Source organism: Pavona decussata, unplaced genomic scaffold (genome assembly GCF_977016875.1).
Source record: "Pavona decussata unplaced genomic scaffold, jaPavDecu1.1 SCAFFOLD_91, whole genome shotgun sequence".
Classification (NCBI taxonomy): domain Eukaryota; kingdom Metazoa; phylum Cnidaria; class Anthozoa; order Scleractinia; family Agariciidae; genus Pavona; species Pavona decussata.
Genome location: NW_028145508.1, coordinates 2134766 through 2152500, shown reverse-complemented (window position 1 = coordinate 2152500; position 17735 = coordinate 2134766). Strand labels below are relative to the sequence as shown.

The following is a 17735-nucleotide window of genomic DNA, read 5'->3' as shown; positions in this document are numbered from 1 at the left end:
GCTGGGACGAGGCCTAAGAAATTACATTTATTACCAAAGGGTATAAATTAGTTTAGGCAGCCTGCGTCGCGTTTCATTATCCCGGATGGGTCACAGCCGGGACTTGAATATGTTTATATTTAGGCATCTGAGCATGCGGTTACAGACCTCTTTCATTACAGCTTCGGTGCGGGGCAAACATCCCCCCCCCCCCCCCCCCCAATTACTCTTCTCATTTTCGGTGCATTCGCGTCGGTACATAGTATCATAATTAGGTCAAATAAGGCGTGTTTGCCCTCACCTTTGCTGGGAAAAGGTTCTCATTTCCAGATTTTTTGAAATTTGATATGATATTATCAATAAACGACCACTTAACTGAGTGGCCAAATTATGGCAAATAATGGTGTCAGTTCAGTCCTCTCTCCAGCAAACTGAGCTCAGCCTTTGTAATGCACACTGTTAAGTACATCCCTAAGTAAGCGAGGAAGGGGCATAAATGGGCTTTTAAAAACAAAACAATAGTTTGGGAAACTCATTTAAATATTCTCCAGGTTCAAACTGATTAATTCAAATAAATCCAGTCAGTTTATTTCTATTGTTGGTATTTTTTTACTTCACAAATAACTAACTGTTGTTTTCTTGTTGTTACATTTGTTTGTCGCAATAGGGCAGCCTTGGACAACCGGGTTCACCCGGTGACTTGGGAGCTGGTGGAAACCGGGTGAGAGGAAAACAAGGATTATCGTTAAAAATTTGAACTCTTATATAAGGATTATGGTACATTAGGCTTATAATTCATTCTCCCGGAAACGCTGCATTTTAACTCTATTTCGGGAACATTAATTTTCCTGACCTGGAGCGGAATTTGTGAGGTTTGGGGCCGAGGGGGGAGGAGGCATGTGATAAAAATTGGTTTCAAAGGGAGAGGGTCACGTGAAAGGTAAAGATGCCTGATGTTCAGTCATTGAAACAATTTCCGCAGGTAAAACAACCCATTGTTAACGTTTCTTTTCTTTTCTTCTCATTTGACTTTTGTTGGTTTTTTGTTTTGTTTTGTTTAGTTTTTTCTGGGAGGGATCATCCGAGAAAATTGTATTCCACTCCCTTAGCGTAACTCTTTAATAAGCAAACGTCTCTCTTGGCTCAGGGGAATGCTGATCTCTCATCTCCTTTGAGGCCGTTCTTTTTAGGGGCTTTGAAGACAATCGATCGACCTTTCTCTTTCTTGTGGCAGGGTCCAGAGGGAGTAGCTGGAGCGCCAGGACCCGAAGGAGTTCCAGGGATGGCGGTAAGTGGCATTTTTTTTTTTTTCGTATGTTACATTGTAAACTAAGCGATTTGGCGATCTAAGGAAGACATTTCTCCGAAACTGAAAGCCAGGAAGACGAATACGAATGCCGTGGGTTTATTTTTCGGTTTATAAGGGAAAAGTTACCTGAAAATGAAATTTAGATGGCGTCATCTCTCATACGAAAACTATTTTTAGGATCTCTGGATGATCTCAAAGAAAGTGCTTTTATAAATTTAACAATAATCCACAATTTTGTTCTTACCAATGTTTTTGTTGTTGTTGTTGTTGATGTTGTTGGTTATGATGGTGATGATGGTGATGATGATGATGATGATGATGTATATTCAAGACTGTTTATTACTATGTCGTCTTCTATAGGGAAATGTTGGTCTCACGGGATCAAATGGCGCCACTGGACCTACAGGGTCAAAGGTACACGGTTCGAATTTTAATGTTTTCGTTGTGGCTACAGTTATACATTCAACGTGTGGACGTTCGCACAAAAATCTTTCATTGGAGAGATTTAGAATTACGTTCATGGTAAACGGCTGAAATGATCACGTGACCATGTTTACCCTACATTTGCCGCTCGCTGTTTTCAGTTTCTCAGAAACATTGGGTAATTACTGCGTGCTGTGTACTTACTTTTTCTAGAAAACAGAAACGCGAATATCACGTTTGCCGTTTACCGTTTGCTGTGAACACGATTCTAAATCTCTTTATTGATAACGTTTTTCAGATTTTTGCTGCAATGAGTTACTGGTGTCATAAATGCAAAAAAGCAAAAAAAAAAAAACACCAAACAAACAAAAAAAATGAGGGAATCGAATTCGTTCCGGAGATAAGCACGTTAGGCTGTCGTTGCTGAGCAGGACTTCCATTGTTGTTACTATGGAAACACTCGGTGTATCAAGCTAACACTTTCAGCACAGATAACATCCTTTGTAGCTGAAATGCCTGCAAAGCTAGAGTATGAGCGAAATTCGATAACACGTGGGCTTCTTGCATTAAAAATTTTCTAGTTTTTGTTGTTAATGCATAAAACCGGTAAAGAAGTGATTCATTGAAAGAAAAGCCGATGTCAACTTGTTTAAGGTGATGGTGCCGACTAATACTGAAGTACGGTTTATGACTATACGGGAAAAGCAGATCTTAGCAAGGGCTATTGGAATCCTAAAACAAAATTGGAGGTAACCCCGCATTTTTTTAGAGATAATTATGAAACAATTATTTTAAATAGCATTAAAATACAAACCGAAAAATGCATAGTTGCCCCCAATTTTCATTTTGGATACCAAGAACACTTGCTGAGTTCTGCTCGATCAATCAATCTTTATCAATCATAGTTTTAAATCGCGCAAAAATATCTCTGTATTAATAGGCACCACCCATAGGAAATCCGAGTATCTCCAGATGCGCAGAACGTATGCGCAGTAACAAAAGTAGGCACAAAATACATGATTTACGCACTATACAGTGATGGTGCGTTGTTACTAAGGAGTTGCAATTTTGTAACAGAGACCTGATATTCTCTGTCTTTACAGGGTGAAGTCGGGGAGATAGGCAATGACGGCAAAGATGGAAAAACAGGAAGTGAAGTAAGTAAGCAGGTTTATTTTAGAAATAAAACGCATTTGTTTTGTTTTAGTTCCAAATGACATCAATTACTGCGCAGTGATTGTGTAATTTATTAACTCTTACAATTTTATACTCCCTCACAATGAAACTGTACTAATGACAAGCGGTTCTCTTTTATTTGCTTTTATTCATTAGGGAGGAATAGGGGAGGCGGGACCACTCGGGGAAGCAGGCTCAGCTGGAGACCCTGTGAGTAACTTGAATTTTAACCAGTTAGGTTGATTGACTTACTGACCCACTGACCGACAGATTCATTGATTCATCGTTTGATTGCTTCAATGACGGGCTAATTACTGACTTACCGCTCGCAGTCTAGAATTATTAATTATTGATCAGATTGAATAAAGTATTATTATTATTATTATTATTATTATTATTATTAATTGATTAATTGATTGATTGATCGATCGATCGATCGATCGATCGATTGATTGATTGATTGATTGATTGATTGATTGAGTGAGTGTGTGACTGAATAACTGACTGACTGGTTAATCATTTAATTAACTTATTAATCAAATGATCAATCAGTTACTTTATTGATTGATTGGTCGACTGCCTAACTACTGATTGATCAATTGGTGGATTGCTTGATAGCCTGCGTAGCTGGCGGTTTTGGTGGGCAGGAGAGCCGGGCCAAAACGAGTGGTGCAGCTGCGGGTGAAATGGGGAGAGAACCGCGACAGTCGCGGCGAAGCCGCGTCAACGAGCGGCTTCGCCACGAGGAACGGTTTCTCGTTGCCCTCGCCCCATTTCCCCGCCGCTTCGCCACTCTTTTTCCCATAAAAACCGCCAGCTACGCAGGCTAATTGATTGACTTATATATTTGGTTGACTGACTCACTCACTGACTGATTGACTTACTGACTGACTGACTGACTGACTGATTGATTGATTGATTGCTTGCTTGCTTGCTTGCTTGCTTGCTTGCTTGCTTGCTTGTTTGCTTGCTTGATTGATTGATTGATTGATTGATTGATTGATTGATTGATTGATTGATTGATTGATTGATTGATTGATTGATTGATTGATTGATTGATTGATTGATTGATTGATTGATTGATTGATTGATTGATTGATTGATTGATTGATTTTCTAGGGTGAGGCAGGTGAAGAAGGAGAAAATGGGTCTCCAGGACTTCAAGGACCTAAGGTGTGTTTTGTCGTCGTCTTCTTGCTCAAGGGCCAGATGCACCATAGGTTCACCATAGTATCATATCCAGTGTTATCAATTAGTTTTCTTACCCTTCGAATTCTTATACGTTTCGGCTCTAAAAGTACAACTTGGCTGGCTGGCTGCTCCGAATAGATTATGGTACCAATGTGACGCCAGCAAAGTCAAGCGATCGAGCGGCAGTCTATTCAGATATCAATATAGGCTGTAAGCAGTCTCTTTGGTATGCGTACGAGCGGCAACCTGTTAATTTGTATAATTTATGTATTTTTGTCAACTCGTAGGATTTGAGTTAAAAACGACGTCCGCTCGCAGTCTAGAATTATTAACGTTTCATTAATCCTCGTCGTGTTAAGTCTGTAAACGTTGCGGAAACTTCGTCATTACAGGGTAAGCTCGGCAGCACAGGTGAACAAGGTCCACAGGGAGAACAAGGAGCATCAGGCTCTGCAGGCGCGAAAGGCATGCCGGGTGACGACGGAACAATTGGAGATGACGTAAGTGAATTCATAACACAGAGAGAAAACGGGTAAATTAGGGTGAGAATGGATGGCTCTTTCTCCTACAGTGAACTACCAATTGGCATAGAGTGCAGGGTGAAAATATATACTTCTTTGAACATAAAGGTATTTTTCGGGTTAGTAAAATCTCTTTCTTTTTATTTCTGAGTAAACACTTCGTCAGATGTGAACGCAAGAGAGTAGCAACGAAAGATATGTTCACTGGTCTTGGAGAAAATCGACGTTTAATAACGTTTACGCGTGATTAGACCCTCCTGGTGTGTCCCCATATCTGAAAACGTCCTCCAGATGTGTTACCGCCAGCACAGATAAAACTTTTAAGTCAATTATATTTAAACTATTCCAGTGGAAAAGTCTGATGTATAATTTTATTTTTTTACTACATTTTTTTCCTGTTATTCAGGGAAGAGTTGGCTTAGATGGGCCGAGAGGAATTGAAGGAGATCCAGGGGAAACTGTAAGTCAGAAAATTACTTTCCACTCGCCTTTTCCGTCACAAGCTCTGCCCCCAGCAACTACTTTTTAAACGCGTTTCACACTTTCACCTGTGGCACTGACAACAACAACCGTTGCGTGAAAAGTTTTGGTTAACTCGCATGGAGACACGTTTTTTCTTTATCACATGAATTTAGCCATTTCCAAGTTGATTTGAACCTCACTACGGAAGCGAAGCTAAGTGCAAAGCTTTCTATATGAAAATTAGTTTTGTTGGCATAGATGCACTTAGCCTTGCTTTCATAACGAGGTTCAAAGCAACTCGGAAATGGCGTACTCACCATCATTCTCTCAGTTTCTCATCACACAGCAGGAAATTTTTGACATTGCTGATCCAAGCAGAAGTGCGTGTCCCATATGAACCTACTTAATGACCTAGCAAATATATGACGTGTTTTTTTATATATCGTAACGAAGGACGAATGACTTGAAGTATTTTGAGGAAAAGATAGCATTGCGTCTATCCCATGTGCAAATAGTTTTCTTGCTTAATTACTTCTTGCACAGGGTGACGCAGGAGAACCTGGCGAAAAAGGATCAACTGGCGCATTGGGGCAAAAGGTACATTTTCTTTTCATTTCTGTTTTTCTTGTTTGCTTGCTTGGTTCGATCTTTTGAGTGTTTCTTCTCCGAAAATCTTTCAAAAACATCAAAGTTTAAAGAAAATCTCAAGTTTCATTATCTAAAGTACCAGGAGATAATTACTGAAAGTACTGAGTCCATTCTTACGAAGTTAATTCAGTGTAAAGGGAATAAATTGTTGGAAGTGAGTGGGTTAAATTTCAACAGCAAGAATGGTGTTATAACAGCCGGGCGTCTTTCGTAGGAGAAACACCTTCTGCGGCCCCAACAATTTTTGGTAATATTTTTTCAACCCAAAGGATACTTTTTCTTCAATTGCCGCTGAAAATGAAAGGCCAATTTGCTTTAAAACGGCTATTTTAGTGCACAGAGAGTCCAGAGAAACTATTCGTAAATGTTTACGGCTACGAATGGATGGAAATAGATTTCAAAGTCGGGCCTGCGTTTTCGAGGTCTTTCTTAGTGCCTTGAATACAGAATTGTAACTGAATATATTGTGGATTATTCTCTCTGAGAAATTGTGTTTAAACATTGCTATGCATGCTTCCATTTTATCACTGAACAAAAATTAAACAATGATTTTAGGGCGATAGAGGAGAAGCAGGAGATCCAGGTCCACCAGGATTTCTAGGACACAAGGTAACGCAGCTTTCCATGTGATACAAGGTGTGCAGCCCATGTTCTGAAATGACACTAACGCAGACAAAGATTCCTTTTAGTTCTCAACTCTAAGAATAAAAAGCAACATCCAATATGTGAATGACCCTGCTTATGTTCAATGCGAGTTTTCGTGTGTGTGGGTAAAATTAAATTTTGAACGTTAGAAAAATATCACTGTCTTTACAAACGTGAACACCGATGCATGGATGTTGTCATTAATGGATGATTTTTGGGTCGCAGGGACAGGCAGGCGAAGCCGGCCCCAGGGGAGATATTGGAGAGGAAGGTCCACCGGTAACTATAGTAACACATTATTAATGTACACACAAACCTTAAAAGACGTGCAATCTGTATACATAGTGGGTATTTGCTTGAAAATATTCGCAGCAAAATTCTCCAATCTCGTTTAAGCGGACAATTCCATTCTGTGGATACTATCTGACTCTGTCTATTTTGCAAGGCTGTCTTTAAAACATTTACTACTGCACGTGTATTTTTATCAGCCAAAGATTCTTAGTTAAGATTCTTTGATTATTTGTTTGCTGATTTTTTCTTTTGATTTTAGGGAGGTGATGGTGAGCGGGGCCCTTTTGGTGAACCTGGCGAACAAGGCCTGATGGTAAAACGAAAATTCTAGAAAATTTAACACAAGAAGTATAGGATAATTTTGAGAGAATTAAAACGCGCACGACAATTTTAATGGTTAGGATAGCTATTAATTAAAAAAAAAATGAAAATTGTTAGTTTTGTAAATTAACAGCCGTTCTGGGATGACATTTCCTGTTTAATTCTCGTTTTTAGTTTCTCACGGTTGTTTTTATGTTTCGATCACTGTTGAGTCAAAAAAGATGATATTATAAAGACAGTGGAACTTCCTGATGAACTCCTTTACGTTACATTTCTTAACTTCGGAGTCTTCATAACAGAATGTATATTCTTGGCCCCAGTTGTTCAAAGAGCGGATAACTTTATCCAGTGGAAAAAGGACTATACAACGGAAATAACACATTTTACACGTTAGATAACGATTTATCCGCTGCATAAATTTATCCACTCTTTAAACATTCGGGGCCTGGCTAATGGGGAACTAAACATAATGCATGTCATGTAACATTATGGCGCGTTATCCGTTTGAAATAAGCGGACCTTTTAAGCAACAGCATCGCCGCAAAACAATAGGTTTAATGAGGAAATACAATTGCTCTGCACGTGCCTTTTAAATTTTTGTACGTGAAATGACCAAATTTTGTGTATAACGCGTTGGTTTTGTGGATAACGTGAGCACATGACGGTACATTTTTCATTCTCTCCCAGTCACCTTGAACGTCGTTCCCACCTGCTCCGTTACTGGATAGTTTGGCCACATTACACAAGTTGAACGAATAGAAATAATCGCTAAGTAGTAAAAGTAACGCGGATTTACACTTTCACGGGCTTCCACGTGACGTTTTCGTTGGCGTAGCTGTCGTGGTTTCTAAAAGTCCCTAATGTTATTGCCATGAGTATTTTATTGTTATTTATTTTTATATCAATATGTATATTCTCCTCATACATTCCACATATTTCCTATGGTGCCAGTTGAGAGAATTGGTTTCAACATCAACATTTTGTCATTGGTGATCATTTCCCTTATTCTCATGACCTATATGTTTGATGGAGTAGCGATATTGGAAGGAGAAATTATATTCTGGTCACCATTGGGGTTAATCTCGTACCCAGACCTCCTACGGTCATTTCGACATTCCCGAACCGACTGAGATCTGGGTACGAGATTACATTGGGGTAGGAAGAAAAATGATTGCAAATCAGAATTTCTCGTTTCTTCTCTTTCCGTAGGGTTCTACCGGACCTACAGGCCAAGGGGGTACAAAGGTAACAGTGGTTCGATTTTATCGCTCAAAAAGAGGAAAAGAAAATTTTTATTAAGTTATTCAAGAGCCTTTATTCTTCTTTTCTTTTCTTTTCTCTTAGGGTGAGCCTGGAAAGCAGGTTGGTTTCGTTGGTTGAATTTCACAAAATTTTGCATTATACTTGTTATATATGTAATTGGTATTTATTTGAATACTTCTCTAACATTTTGTTTTTAAACTTTTTTTCTGCTAGGGAGAAGAAGGTCTAAGGGTAAGCATGCACCGGTTTCTAATTTGCATTCTACCAACTACCGCCAAGTCACAGTTTCTGTTTCTGTTTTGCAAATATTTACGAAAATTTCATACATCCATCCATTTCATTCCTTGATGTCCTTTCGAATTTTTACAACAACAACAACAACAACAAAGAGATCGACTTTTTTTACGCTTTATTAAGAAAATAGCTAGAAGGACTACACTAACCCAGCCGCAGATAGCTGTTGCTGTTCGCGGTAGGTTAGTTTTAAAAATCATTATAGAGAGATTTAGAAGCGCGTTTACGGCAAACGTGAGATTCGCTTTATTTCTTCTTTAAAAAAATGAGTACATAGATGAGAATAGTGCAAAATAATTCTGGTCTTTGATGCTAACGCAAAACAACCCAATTTTACTGAGATAGTGTAAAACAGCGAGCGGCAAATATAGGGTAAATATGGTCACGTGATCATTTCTGCCGTTTGCCGTAATCGTAATTCTAAACTGGCTCTCTATATGTTTCACACAAAAAGACGAAAAACGAAAAAACAAAAGACAAAAAGTAAAAAGTGTTCACGAACCCATTAAAAAAAAGAACGGAAATAGAGGTAGTAGAAATAACTAAGAAGGAGAGATGACAATGACGCATAGAGTACTTGGGCACTTTGTCGATTATCGTTGTGCAATCGATATAATGAGAATGATGTATTATTATTCAGTAAGTGACACAGGCATACTCGGAAAGAAAATCCGAGTGTCCTATCAGGCGTCGAACCTAAGACCTTCCGATTACTAGTTCGGATGCTCTACCACTGAGCTACAGGAGACTCGTGGGAGCTAAGGCTATTAAACTAGGTTCATGGGACAAACAATATAAAATCAATAATATCATCCTCATTTTTCAACATATTTATAAAAAAGTCACGAATTTTGATTTTGAAATTTTCGTATGTCCTTTTAACAGGGAGAACCCGGAGCTCCTGGACCAACAGGCCCACCGGTGAGTACTCGGAACACCAGTCACTTCGCCCCCACGAAAACTCGCCCACAACTTACCTACCTATGGAGAGTGACCGAGTCAAAATCCGTATTGGCGAGTCCGTATTGCATTGGCGAGTCCGTTGTGGCGAGAAGTGACTGGTCAACAGTGTTCGGCTTTGCTGTTTTATATTCATCTGAAAGGAGCTAGTGTAAGGTTTTTTTCCAAAAAAAAAAGACAGTTTACTAAGACACTTTTTAATTTGTCAAAACAGGAACAGTCTTTTCAATTTTATCTACCTTGCTACACTGTGATAATTTTGTTTGCGTAATATATTATTACTGTTTATTTGTTCATCACACTATTATTTGTAAACACCATGAAATGAGCTTTTAAGTGGAATGAAGCCTCCGAAACCGTAAATTGGAGAATCGTCTTTTCTTCAACATACGGTATAAAAGCGTCTTGGTAAATCTCGAGGGCCAACTGCCAACTGAAAATAATTAAAATAGTCTTTCAATCAATGTGTGTGAGGGGGTTAGTTTCTAAAGAGACTGTGATGCTGCGTTGGCGGAAGAATGGAGACGAAGGGCGTTTTCCATTTATCAGGACTGTCCGGCCACACCAGTCGGTCCGTACCAATTTGAAGGACTGATTCTTTGAATTCTTCAAAATGGTACAAATGTTAGGAGAGTAGAGTGCGCTATTTTGAAGGAATTCCAAAATGTGGCACATAAACTGAAGTTCAAATTGGTGAATGCTGTTTGTGAAATGATCGATCTGGTCCACCAGCTCTGACAAATGAAAAGTGCCCGAATATTTGGTTTTATCACCCGACCTGGCAAGGTAATTTGGCCACTGTAGAGATTCGAGAGCTGACGTTTTGAGCGTTACCCCTTTGTCAGAGCGGATTCGCTTTTTTCAATCCAAACGTGACTGACTAGGACTCTCAGGGAGGTATACTGTCCTATCTAACATAACATTACAATCTTCCTCACATCGTCTTATTTTCTTTTTACCTAGGTCACCCTTGGAGATCTAATGGTAAGCTAACCTGTACAAATATAATTTTACAACAACGGTCAGAATTCACGCGCGCTGATTGGCTCGTAGCACACCTTCAGATGTGACTACCAGTACGAGATTGAGAACGAGTACGACTTTTGATATCTTGTTTGCGTGGTTTAGATAACCGATTTTCCCACCAATCTTGTTTCTATGGTCTCCTTATCTGCTGGTAAACAACAGGAATGATCGAGAGTTCTGGGGACGTGGCTGATTAGAAATTTGAAAGTCGTACTCGTACTCTGATCCGAAGGTCCCTTAGTGTGCAGACAATAAAAATGACGTCAGATGTAACGCACGCTTTCTCGAGGGAAAATAAATCCAATTTCGTTCGTACTTTTTCCATGTTGTTGTAAAAAAACAAACTGTCAGTTTTCTATGGTGTTTACTCTTATACACCATAAAATGCCGCCATAACGTGTTCAAACCTTGGCAGTGAAACCACTCGCCTACGACTCGTGGTTCCAGTTGAGTTTTGAACATTTTATGACGTCATTTTATGATCTATAAAGCTGCCGTTGACTTGTTAATTTTATATTTAACTTGAAGTATTTTCAAGCCATCCTCAATTGCTAAAGCCCACGTGTTCTTTTTTTGTTTTCCTTCCACTCAGACGTCCTCAGGACACAGAGATATGGGTCAACTCTTTCAGGCACCACGTGACGAACCTGTTACGCCAGAGAAAGCTGGGACCGTAGAACTGTACAGGAGTCAGCATCAATCAGTAAGTGTACTTAGAACCTGACGAGGGGATGGGAGGGGAGGAGAGGGAGAGGAGTGAGGAGTGGGTAAGAGTGATGGAGTAGTCGTGTAATTTTGGGTAATGCTGTAACAATCAGTTAGTGTGCTCAGAATTTGACGAGGGGCAGGGAGGGTAGGGGAGGAGATATCCCGAGGGCAAAAATATCCTGATTTCAGAATAAAACGTGACTGCCTTCGCGGGAAATCAGTCACTTTGGTGATGGCACGCACACCACACGTTAGCGTGGTAAAACAAATTAAAAGAAGCGTACGACGTTTGCTTACGAGTGTCATACATATGTGACCGTTTGTGTCGTGCACTGCTCATGTAATATAAAAACTCGTAGGCAACTCTCATCATTCAACGTGTTGCAAGTTTTTGAAGGCAAGGCAAGAACTTGCAATGTTTTGCCACAGCGAGTTGCTTCCTTAAAAGTCGTCCGCGCGCTATGTTACACGGGAAGAATATCTAACCCAACAATGTTGCGTTAAGAATGTGTTCCGTGTAACATCACCTTTAGACCAAGTACACGTGGATGAGTAAATAGATAGACCTTCACTTAAAAGTAGAGTGATGACATATTAGTTACTGAATATTGTCTTTCTTTTTCAAGGGAGAAACCAGAGAAGTTGATCCGGTTAGTTATTTTACAATGTTCTAATGCAGTTAATTTTACCTTTCACTCATTATTGATTATTCTTTCTTGTTCCTCTAATCCTTGTTTGTTTGTTGTTGTCTTTATTTCAGTTGTCGACTTTTGTTACGCTTGTGAAGGACAGACTAACAATGCTTAAAAATCCAAACGGCACGAACAAATTCCCTGCGAGAACTTGTAAAGACTTGTACATGTCTTATCCTGACCTGCCGAGCGGTATGACAAACTTATTTTTCATTATTGCAATTGTCATTAACGTTTTCTTCCTCCGATGGATTCAAACAAAGAATGCTTGCAGTTCGAGATTTCTCCTGCCATTTTGAAACTTGGCCGGTGTGAGGATACAACAATGGCATCAACAGTTTTCGAATTTTCAAAAAAAAAATCACGGCTATCATCATTCAGTAAATTACATAAACCAAACACATTATACATAAAACAATCAGTAAATGGATTTTTAGTTAATTTTTTTCCGTTTTCCTGTCAAGGTTTCTACTGGATCGACCCTAATGGTGGTTTGCCTGACGATGCTGTTAAAGTTCGCTGTGAGCACCGTACAAAGTCTACTTGTCTGTATCCCACCAACACCAACCAGGTGATAGCTCCAATAATGATTTTACAATAACTGTCAAAATTCCTGCGCACTGATTGACTCGTAGCTGTACGATAAGAGTGCAGACAATAAAAATGACGTCAGATGTAACGGCCGTGCTTTCTCAACTCAAAATAAAAGCTAATTCCGTTCGTACTTTTTCCATGTTATTGTAAAAAACAAATCGATGGCAGTTTTTTATGGTCTATAATTAAAATAAAACTATCAAATGACGCCATAAAATTTTCAAAACTTGGCAGTGAAACCACTCGCCTGCCATCGATTTGTTAATTAGCAAACTATATCCAGCTTTTCAGGAGAAAGAACATAACACAGATTTCTTGCATACCGCTACGACAAAAAGATGTCAAAAGGGTGTAGTTTACGGGTAAAGGAAATAATGACACACACTGTATAGTATTAGATTCCTCTTAGAGATAGTGGAGTGAGCTAAATGCGCGTTGTCGTGTTTCGTTCGCGTTACTTTTCACTTTTCCTGATAAAACATAAGAAACCACGCGTGGTCTAGATTTTTAGGTGTAAAACTTCAGTGAAAACCTTGTAACATTTAAAATTTGTAAAAAGCTTGAAGCTTACTTTGCGAAAAACGTTGCAAACGATCGCTTTTGCAGGAACACGTTACCTGTTTCTTAAAATCCAAAACGTTTTAAACTGTCTTAAAAAGGTTTTTTAAACTGCAGTGTAAACTTTTTTACCTAGCTATTAGGTACTTCGTTGTTTGCCAAATTTTGTAATGAGTATACTATTTTGTCTAGGCATTTGCGACAGAGAACAAGAAGTGGTTCACTGGCGATGATGGGTACAAATGGCTCAGAGAGGACCTACGCATGTTAGAAAATGTACGTACTACCCTCGGGGTACTCTTAATCTTTTTTTTTTGGGGGGGGGGGGGGGGGGACAGGTGTGCCGCTGGGCCTCTGAAACCCTTACCCTAAACCAGATCCAGTACAGCTGCATTTTGCAACCATATACTAGACTAAAGACCAAAAATCCATACCCTATCCCAGACTCGCCATTTTCCAGAAACTTGGTCACTAACACAGCCCAGCCAAAACAAAATCTTCTACGTGTACAACAAAAACTAAAACGCGTTTTATAAGTGTCAATTCCCGGGAAACCTAGTCTAGATTAAATTGTTCATATAGCTTATATATGGGAGCACAAGGAGGTTCTACCACTCTACTGCTACTCTTCGTTCAAAGAAGTTAATATACATAAACCTTTTTAGAAAGACAACGCCCTAACGTTAAGTGTGTGACTCAGTGTCATGGGTAGAGACAATCAATAGGAAAGAACGTTCTTTTTTATTTAGCAACTCCTTTCCATGGCCAAAAATGTAATCAAAGCACTTAAAGTGTTAAAAACTCCAAGGCGTTTTATTTTATAACATTTCTTTGCAGATTGAATACGTGAGCGAACCAACCCAATTAGAATTTCTCCGCTTGCTGAGTGACCGCGCCAGCCAGAGGGTCAAGTACAACTGTAAAGATTCAGTGGCCTGGGGCGATAAAAATAACGAGTTTTCCAAGTCCATTAAGATCAAGGCTGATAATGGAGTTGAAATGCACGCTGAGTCTTCCAACAAGTTTAAACCCAAACTTATCTTAGACGGCTGTTCGGTGAGAAATAAATGCTGTGCGGTACTGATATTTCAACAATTAATATTGAACGCTGCACATATCAGTTCATCATACCTAGTATACTTTGCAATTACTGCAGCTGGTGGGAAGCTCTTAAACAGCTGGCTTGATAACTAAGCTGGTAAAAAAGTTATTTAATTCATTTAATGTCAATAACACGGGGAGTGCTTCCGCAATCTCCCGCGCCAGAGGCTCGTGATAAGTGCTTGACAATAGTCCAGGAAGAATTGGAATTAGAAATGTTGGTCTTTGTGGAGAGGGGAAAACTGGAGTACCCAAAGAAAAACCTCTGGGAGCAAGGACGAGAACCAACAACAAACGACGCTGAGTCCGGGAATCGAATCCGAGCCACATTGGTGGGAGACGAGTGCTCTCACCACTGCGCCATTCCTACTCCTTAAGTTGCACTATCATTGCAAAGTCATGTGTTTGTGCTCTGTTTGAGAGTGTTGTTAGCTAAAAAAAATATGGGATTCTTCACTCGTTCATCTCCAGCTCACATAAGTGGCTCTTACCCATCAGTCCAAAAAAAAACAACAACAGCAACAACAGCTTGAGTATCGTTGTCCGAAAAAAAGCTAGCGAACATGGCTATATTTAGGATTTTCTCTTTTTCGGTGTTATTGACTAACAAGAATGTAGTTGGATTTTGAGTTAACCATCTCACAGGGTCAGGTATTCTGTCATATCCGTTGTACGGGACTATCATCAATGCCAGGAGAGATTACTGCATGTAGAAGAACGGTCTCTTACTAGAGATCTGAAATGTAGTCATGTAAAGGAAATAAATGTTGAGGTGATTTCCAAGGAAGGTTTGAAAGTGTGGGGATTTTTTTAAGACTATTTTAGGATATATATACAGGCAAAACTTTCCATACCTACAAATGGACTAAATGTAGTCCTCTTATCGATCTCTTTCATCATCATTTGCAGGTGAAAGATGGTCAATGGCACCACACGGTGTTAGAAGTGGACACGCCCAAACCCTACCGCCTGCCGATACTCGACATAGCAGCGTATGACATCGGAGACACTGGCGAAGAGTTTGGAATAGAAATCGATCGGCTTTGCTTCTCTTAGCATTAAACCTCCACGCCACTCGAACAATTTTATAACTGACACCAGCTAGTTGGCATTCATTTAATATTAGTTGACCTTAGACAACTGGCGCCTTCTATTCTTGGAATAAATTTACGTCACTCAGGGGCACCCATCGAGAACATTTGAGCGAAATCATACTTTTAATGTTTCCTCTAGACTTGCTTACAAGTCGAGCTTAGAGAGCGCGAAGCGCGAATCGTCAGAGCTCGAGCGAGCGAGAGCCATGTCCACTCAATGAGAAGCGAGCGAGCGACTTTGAGAAAGTATCTTTTCTCTTGTGTTCCCAGATCGATGTGGCCTTTAAAATAAATATCTGTGTAAGCTAATACAGTTTTATCTGTTCGAATGCTTCAGTTGAAAACTCAACTTGCAGAAAGTTCAGCAAAGGAAATCTTATTTCCCACATTTACGAGCTGTTGTTGGGTTAACGAAAATGCTAGCTGGCCCTCCCCTTTTTTACGACATGTTTGCCCCTTCTAAAACAGAAGGATTAATTTTCCAGTGTTACGAGAAAGTTTGAGCTGACATTTTGCCGACGCTTTAAAACTAAAGCCGAATTTCTCCCGAGCAGATATCCCCCGATGAACTATTGGGTGCCCCTCCTCAGTCGTTGCCCGCCGTAGCTTTGCTCTTTGAGGAAGAGAGCTTTAGATTTCTCAGAAATGGTCGGCTAACCCGCTCAGTTTGTAAATGAAGAGCGCCATTTTGAAGGGCTGTGTCTACGAATTCTTCAGATGGCACATTGTGAAAAATAAAATACGCCATCTTCAAGGACTAACACACTGGCAGTGCTTGCGGAGACTTATTTTTTTGCTTGGTATTGATAAATTGAAGTGACATCAGAGCTAATATGCTGCTGTGTGTAGTAAGTAAGCAACGATGTTGGCATATTAAGCTGAAGACGACATTAAAAAACTGAAGTGTTTTCACTTTTCATCGACTTTGGCAAACTGGGCAAATTATAGCCGATTGCATTGTTCTGTACATGCCCGGCTTTTTCAAACAAGATTTCCTAGGGGGCAATCGAGGACGCGCTAAAATTCACCGGAAAGTTTGCATTAACTAGAAACAGTCTAGCTCAGTGTTAGTATAACAAAGCGTTTGGACGTTCATTAGAAAACAAAAAACCTTCATTTTTTGGACTGCGTGCGTTGCCTTGGGTACTTTTCGGTCGCATTCGCTGGGAAACTTCCATGTGAAATGAAGGGTTACTCATAGTCACCGTTACTGAGTTAAAAATGATCCTCTTAGGGTGTTAAAATCTGAATGGAACATGTTTTGAATTATCCTGGTACCTTAGAGTGTAGAAGCAGGCAAATTTTAATGGAAATAGTAACTGGACTGCTTGTCACTGAAGTTATATTCCTTTGGGGTAAAAAGTAAATCACAGCCACGTTCACAAATCGAGATGCTGGTATCTTCACTGAAGAGCTGCCAGAGATAAGTCAGTTTAGATGGAAATCTAACCCCCACCCTATCCCCACTCCCTTACAACAAACCCGAGTCCGTACACATCAATGCAAACTTGGCTGTAATACATTCGTGCTAATATTGTTTACAATTTTAAGCTTTCTACTACTGAGATTAAAATTAACGTATTTTCTTGTTGCAAATATAAGACTGAGAAGGCCAGTAATGGTTATCACAGAATTTAATATCCGTGTTTTAAATTAGAAGAAGGCTTTAAGCGTAATACAAAATATCACGAGCTAATTTATCTCAGTTTGTTACTCCGCGATATCTGTTAAAACCTGTGTTAAATAGGCCTAGTTGCTGTGAGCCTCATCATGAAAGCGAGGTTAAGTGCAATGATTTTCATTTTTTTTTCTATTAGTTGTTTGCATATCAAACTAATTTTCATAAAAAAAACCTTTGCACTTAGCCTCGCTTTGATAATGAGGTTCAAACAACTCGGAAATGGCTCATTGTTTAATTTTCATCGATGCACTGTTCTTTTTAGCCTATATGTCGTGTATTTGATAACGCAGTGTCTTGGCCCAAATGGGAAGTCCAAGTTCGAACTTTAATCATTTTGTCTGACTCAGCTTTGTTAATAAGGAATGTAGTTTGGTTGTCGAGCAGTGGAGGAAAGGAGAATAAAACGCCAAAGTCAGGGATAGATTAGAATATGGATTTATTTTAAGGATGGTCCTGCGCAGTAGGTTAGTTTGTAAATTTAAATCTGAGGCTTTTATGCGTCAAAGCTCAATTTAAATGTTGGTCTGACTTTCGAGTCAGTGGGTAAAATTCTGGGTGACTCCTCTTCATTAGATTAAATCAGAGTACTGAGTCTATGGTCCTGAAAAAGAAACGGCTGTTTTCTTTTTGCTGAGCTCTTAGCAGGGTGAAAGGGCCGGGGGTTATATTATTTAAAAAAGGTGGATTATTGTATAATGCAATTCCAGGGATTTGATTGGCTTAGAGGCCATGGTATATTCATGCTTAGCGTGCGTATATCGAGTTGTGGATGCACGCGGGAAGTTTGGAGAACACGAG

General features: G+C 39.6%; 1 protein-coding gene across 2 annotated transcripts in view; it reads left to right on the top strand.

The window, feature by feature from the left end:
- LOC146474188 (uncharacterized) overlaps positions 1–17358 on the top strand; it is a 53227-nt gene extending 35869 nt beyond the window's left edge. The window contains exons 46-69 of one of the 2 annotated variants that reach the window (XM_085117442.1): positions 647–700; positions 1214–1267; positions 1649–1702; positions 2815–2868; positions 3044–3097; positions 4007–4060; positions 4471–4578; positions 5006–5059; positions 5605–5658; positions 6265–6318; positions 6580–6633; positions 6905–6958; positions 8176–8211; positions 8311–8328; positions 8443–8460; positions 9409–9444; positions 10447–10467; positions 11102–11212; positions 11844–11867; positions 11978–12101; positions 12374–12480; positions 13254–13337; positions 13899–14117; positions 15072–17358. In XM_085117442.1, coding sequence (XP_084973568.1) covers positions 647–700; positions 1214–1267; positions 1649–1702; positions 2815–2868; positions 3044–3097; positions 4007–4060; positions 4471–4578; positions 5006–5059; positions 5605–5658; positions 6265–6318; positions 6580–6633; positions 6905–6958; positions 8176–8211; positions 8311–8328; positions 8443–8460; positions 9409–9444; positions 10447–10467; positions 11102–11212; positions 11844–11867; positions 11978–12101; positions 12374–12480; positions 13254–13337; positions 13899–14117; positions 15072–15218 — 1647 coding nt within the window. In that variant the 3' untranslated portion in view covers positions 15219–17358. Of the gene's footprint in view, positions 1–646; positions 701–1213; positions 1268–1648; positions 1703–2814; positions 2873–3043; positions 3098–4006; positions 4061–4470; positions 4579–5005; positions 5060–5604; positions 5659–6264; positions 6319–6579; positions 6634–6904; positions 6959–8175; positions 8212–8310; positions 8329–8442; positions 8461–9408; positions 9445–10446; positions 10468–11101; positions 11213–11843; positions 11868–11977; positions 12102–12373; positions 12481–13253; positions 13338–13898; positions 14118–15071 lie in introns of both variants that reach the window. The other variant, XM_085117443.1, reaches the window with a different exon arrangement.
- The last annotated feature ends 377 nt before the right edge of the window (positions 17359–17735 follow it).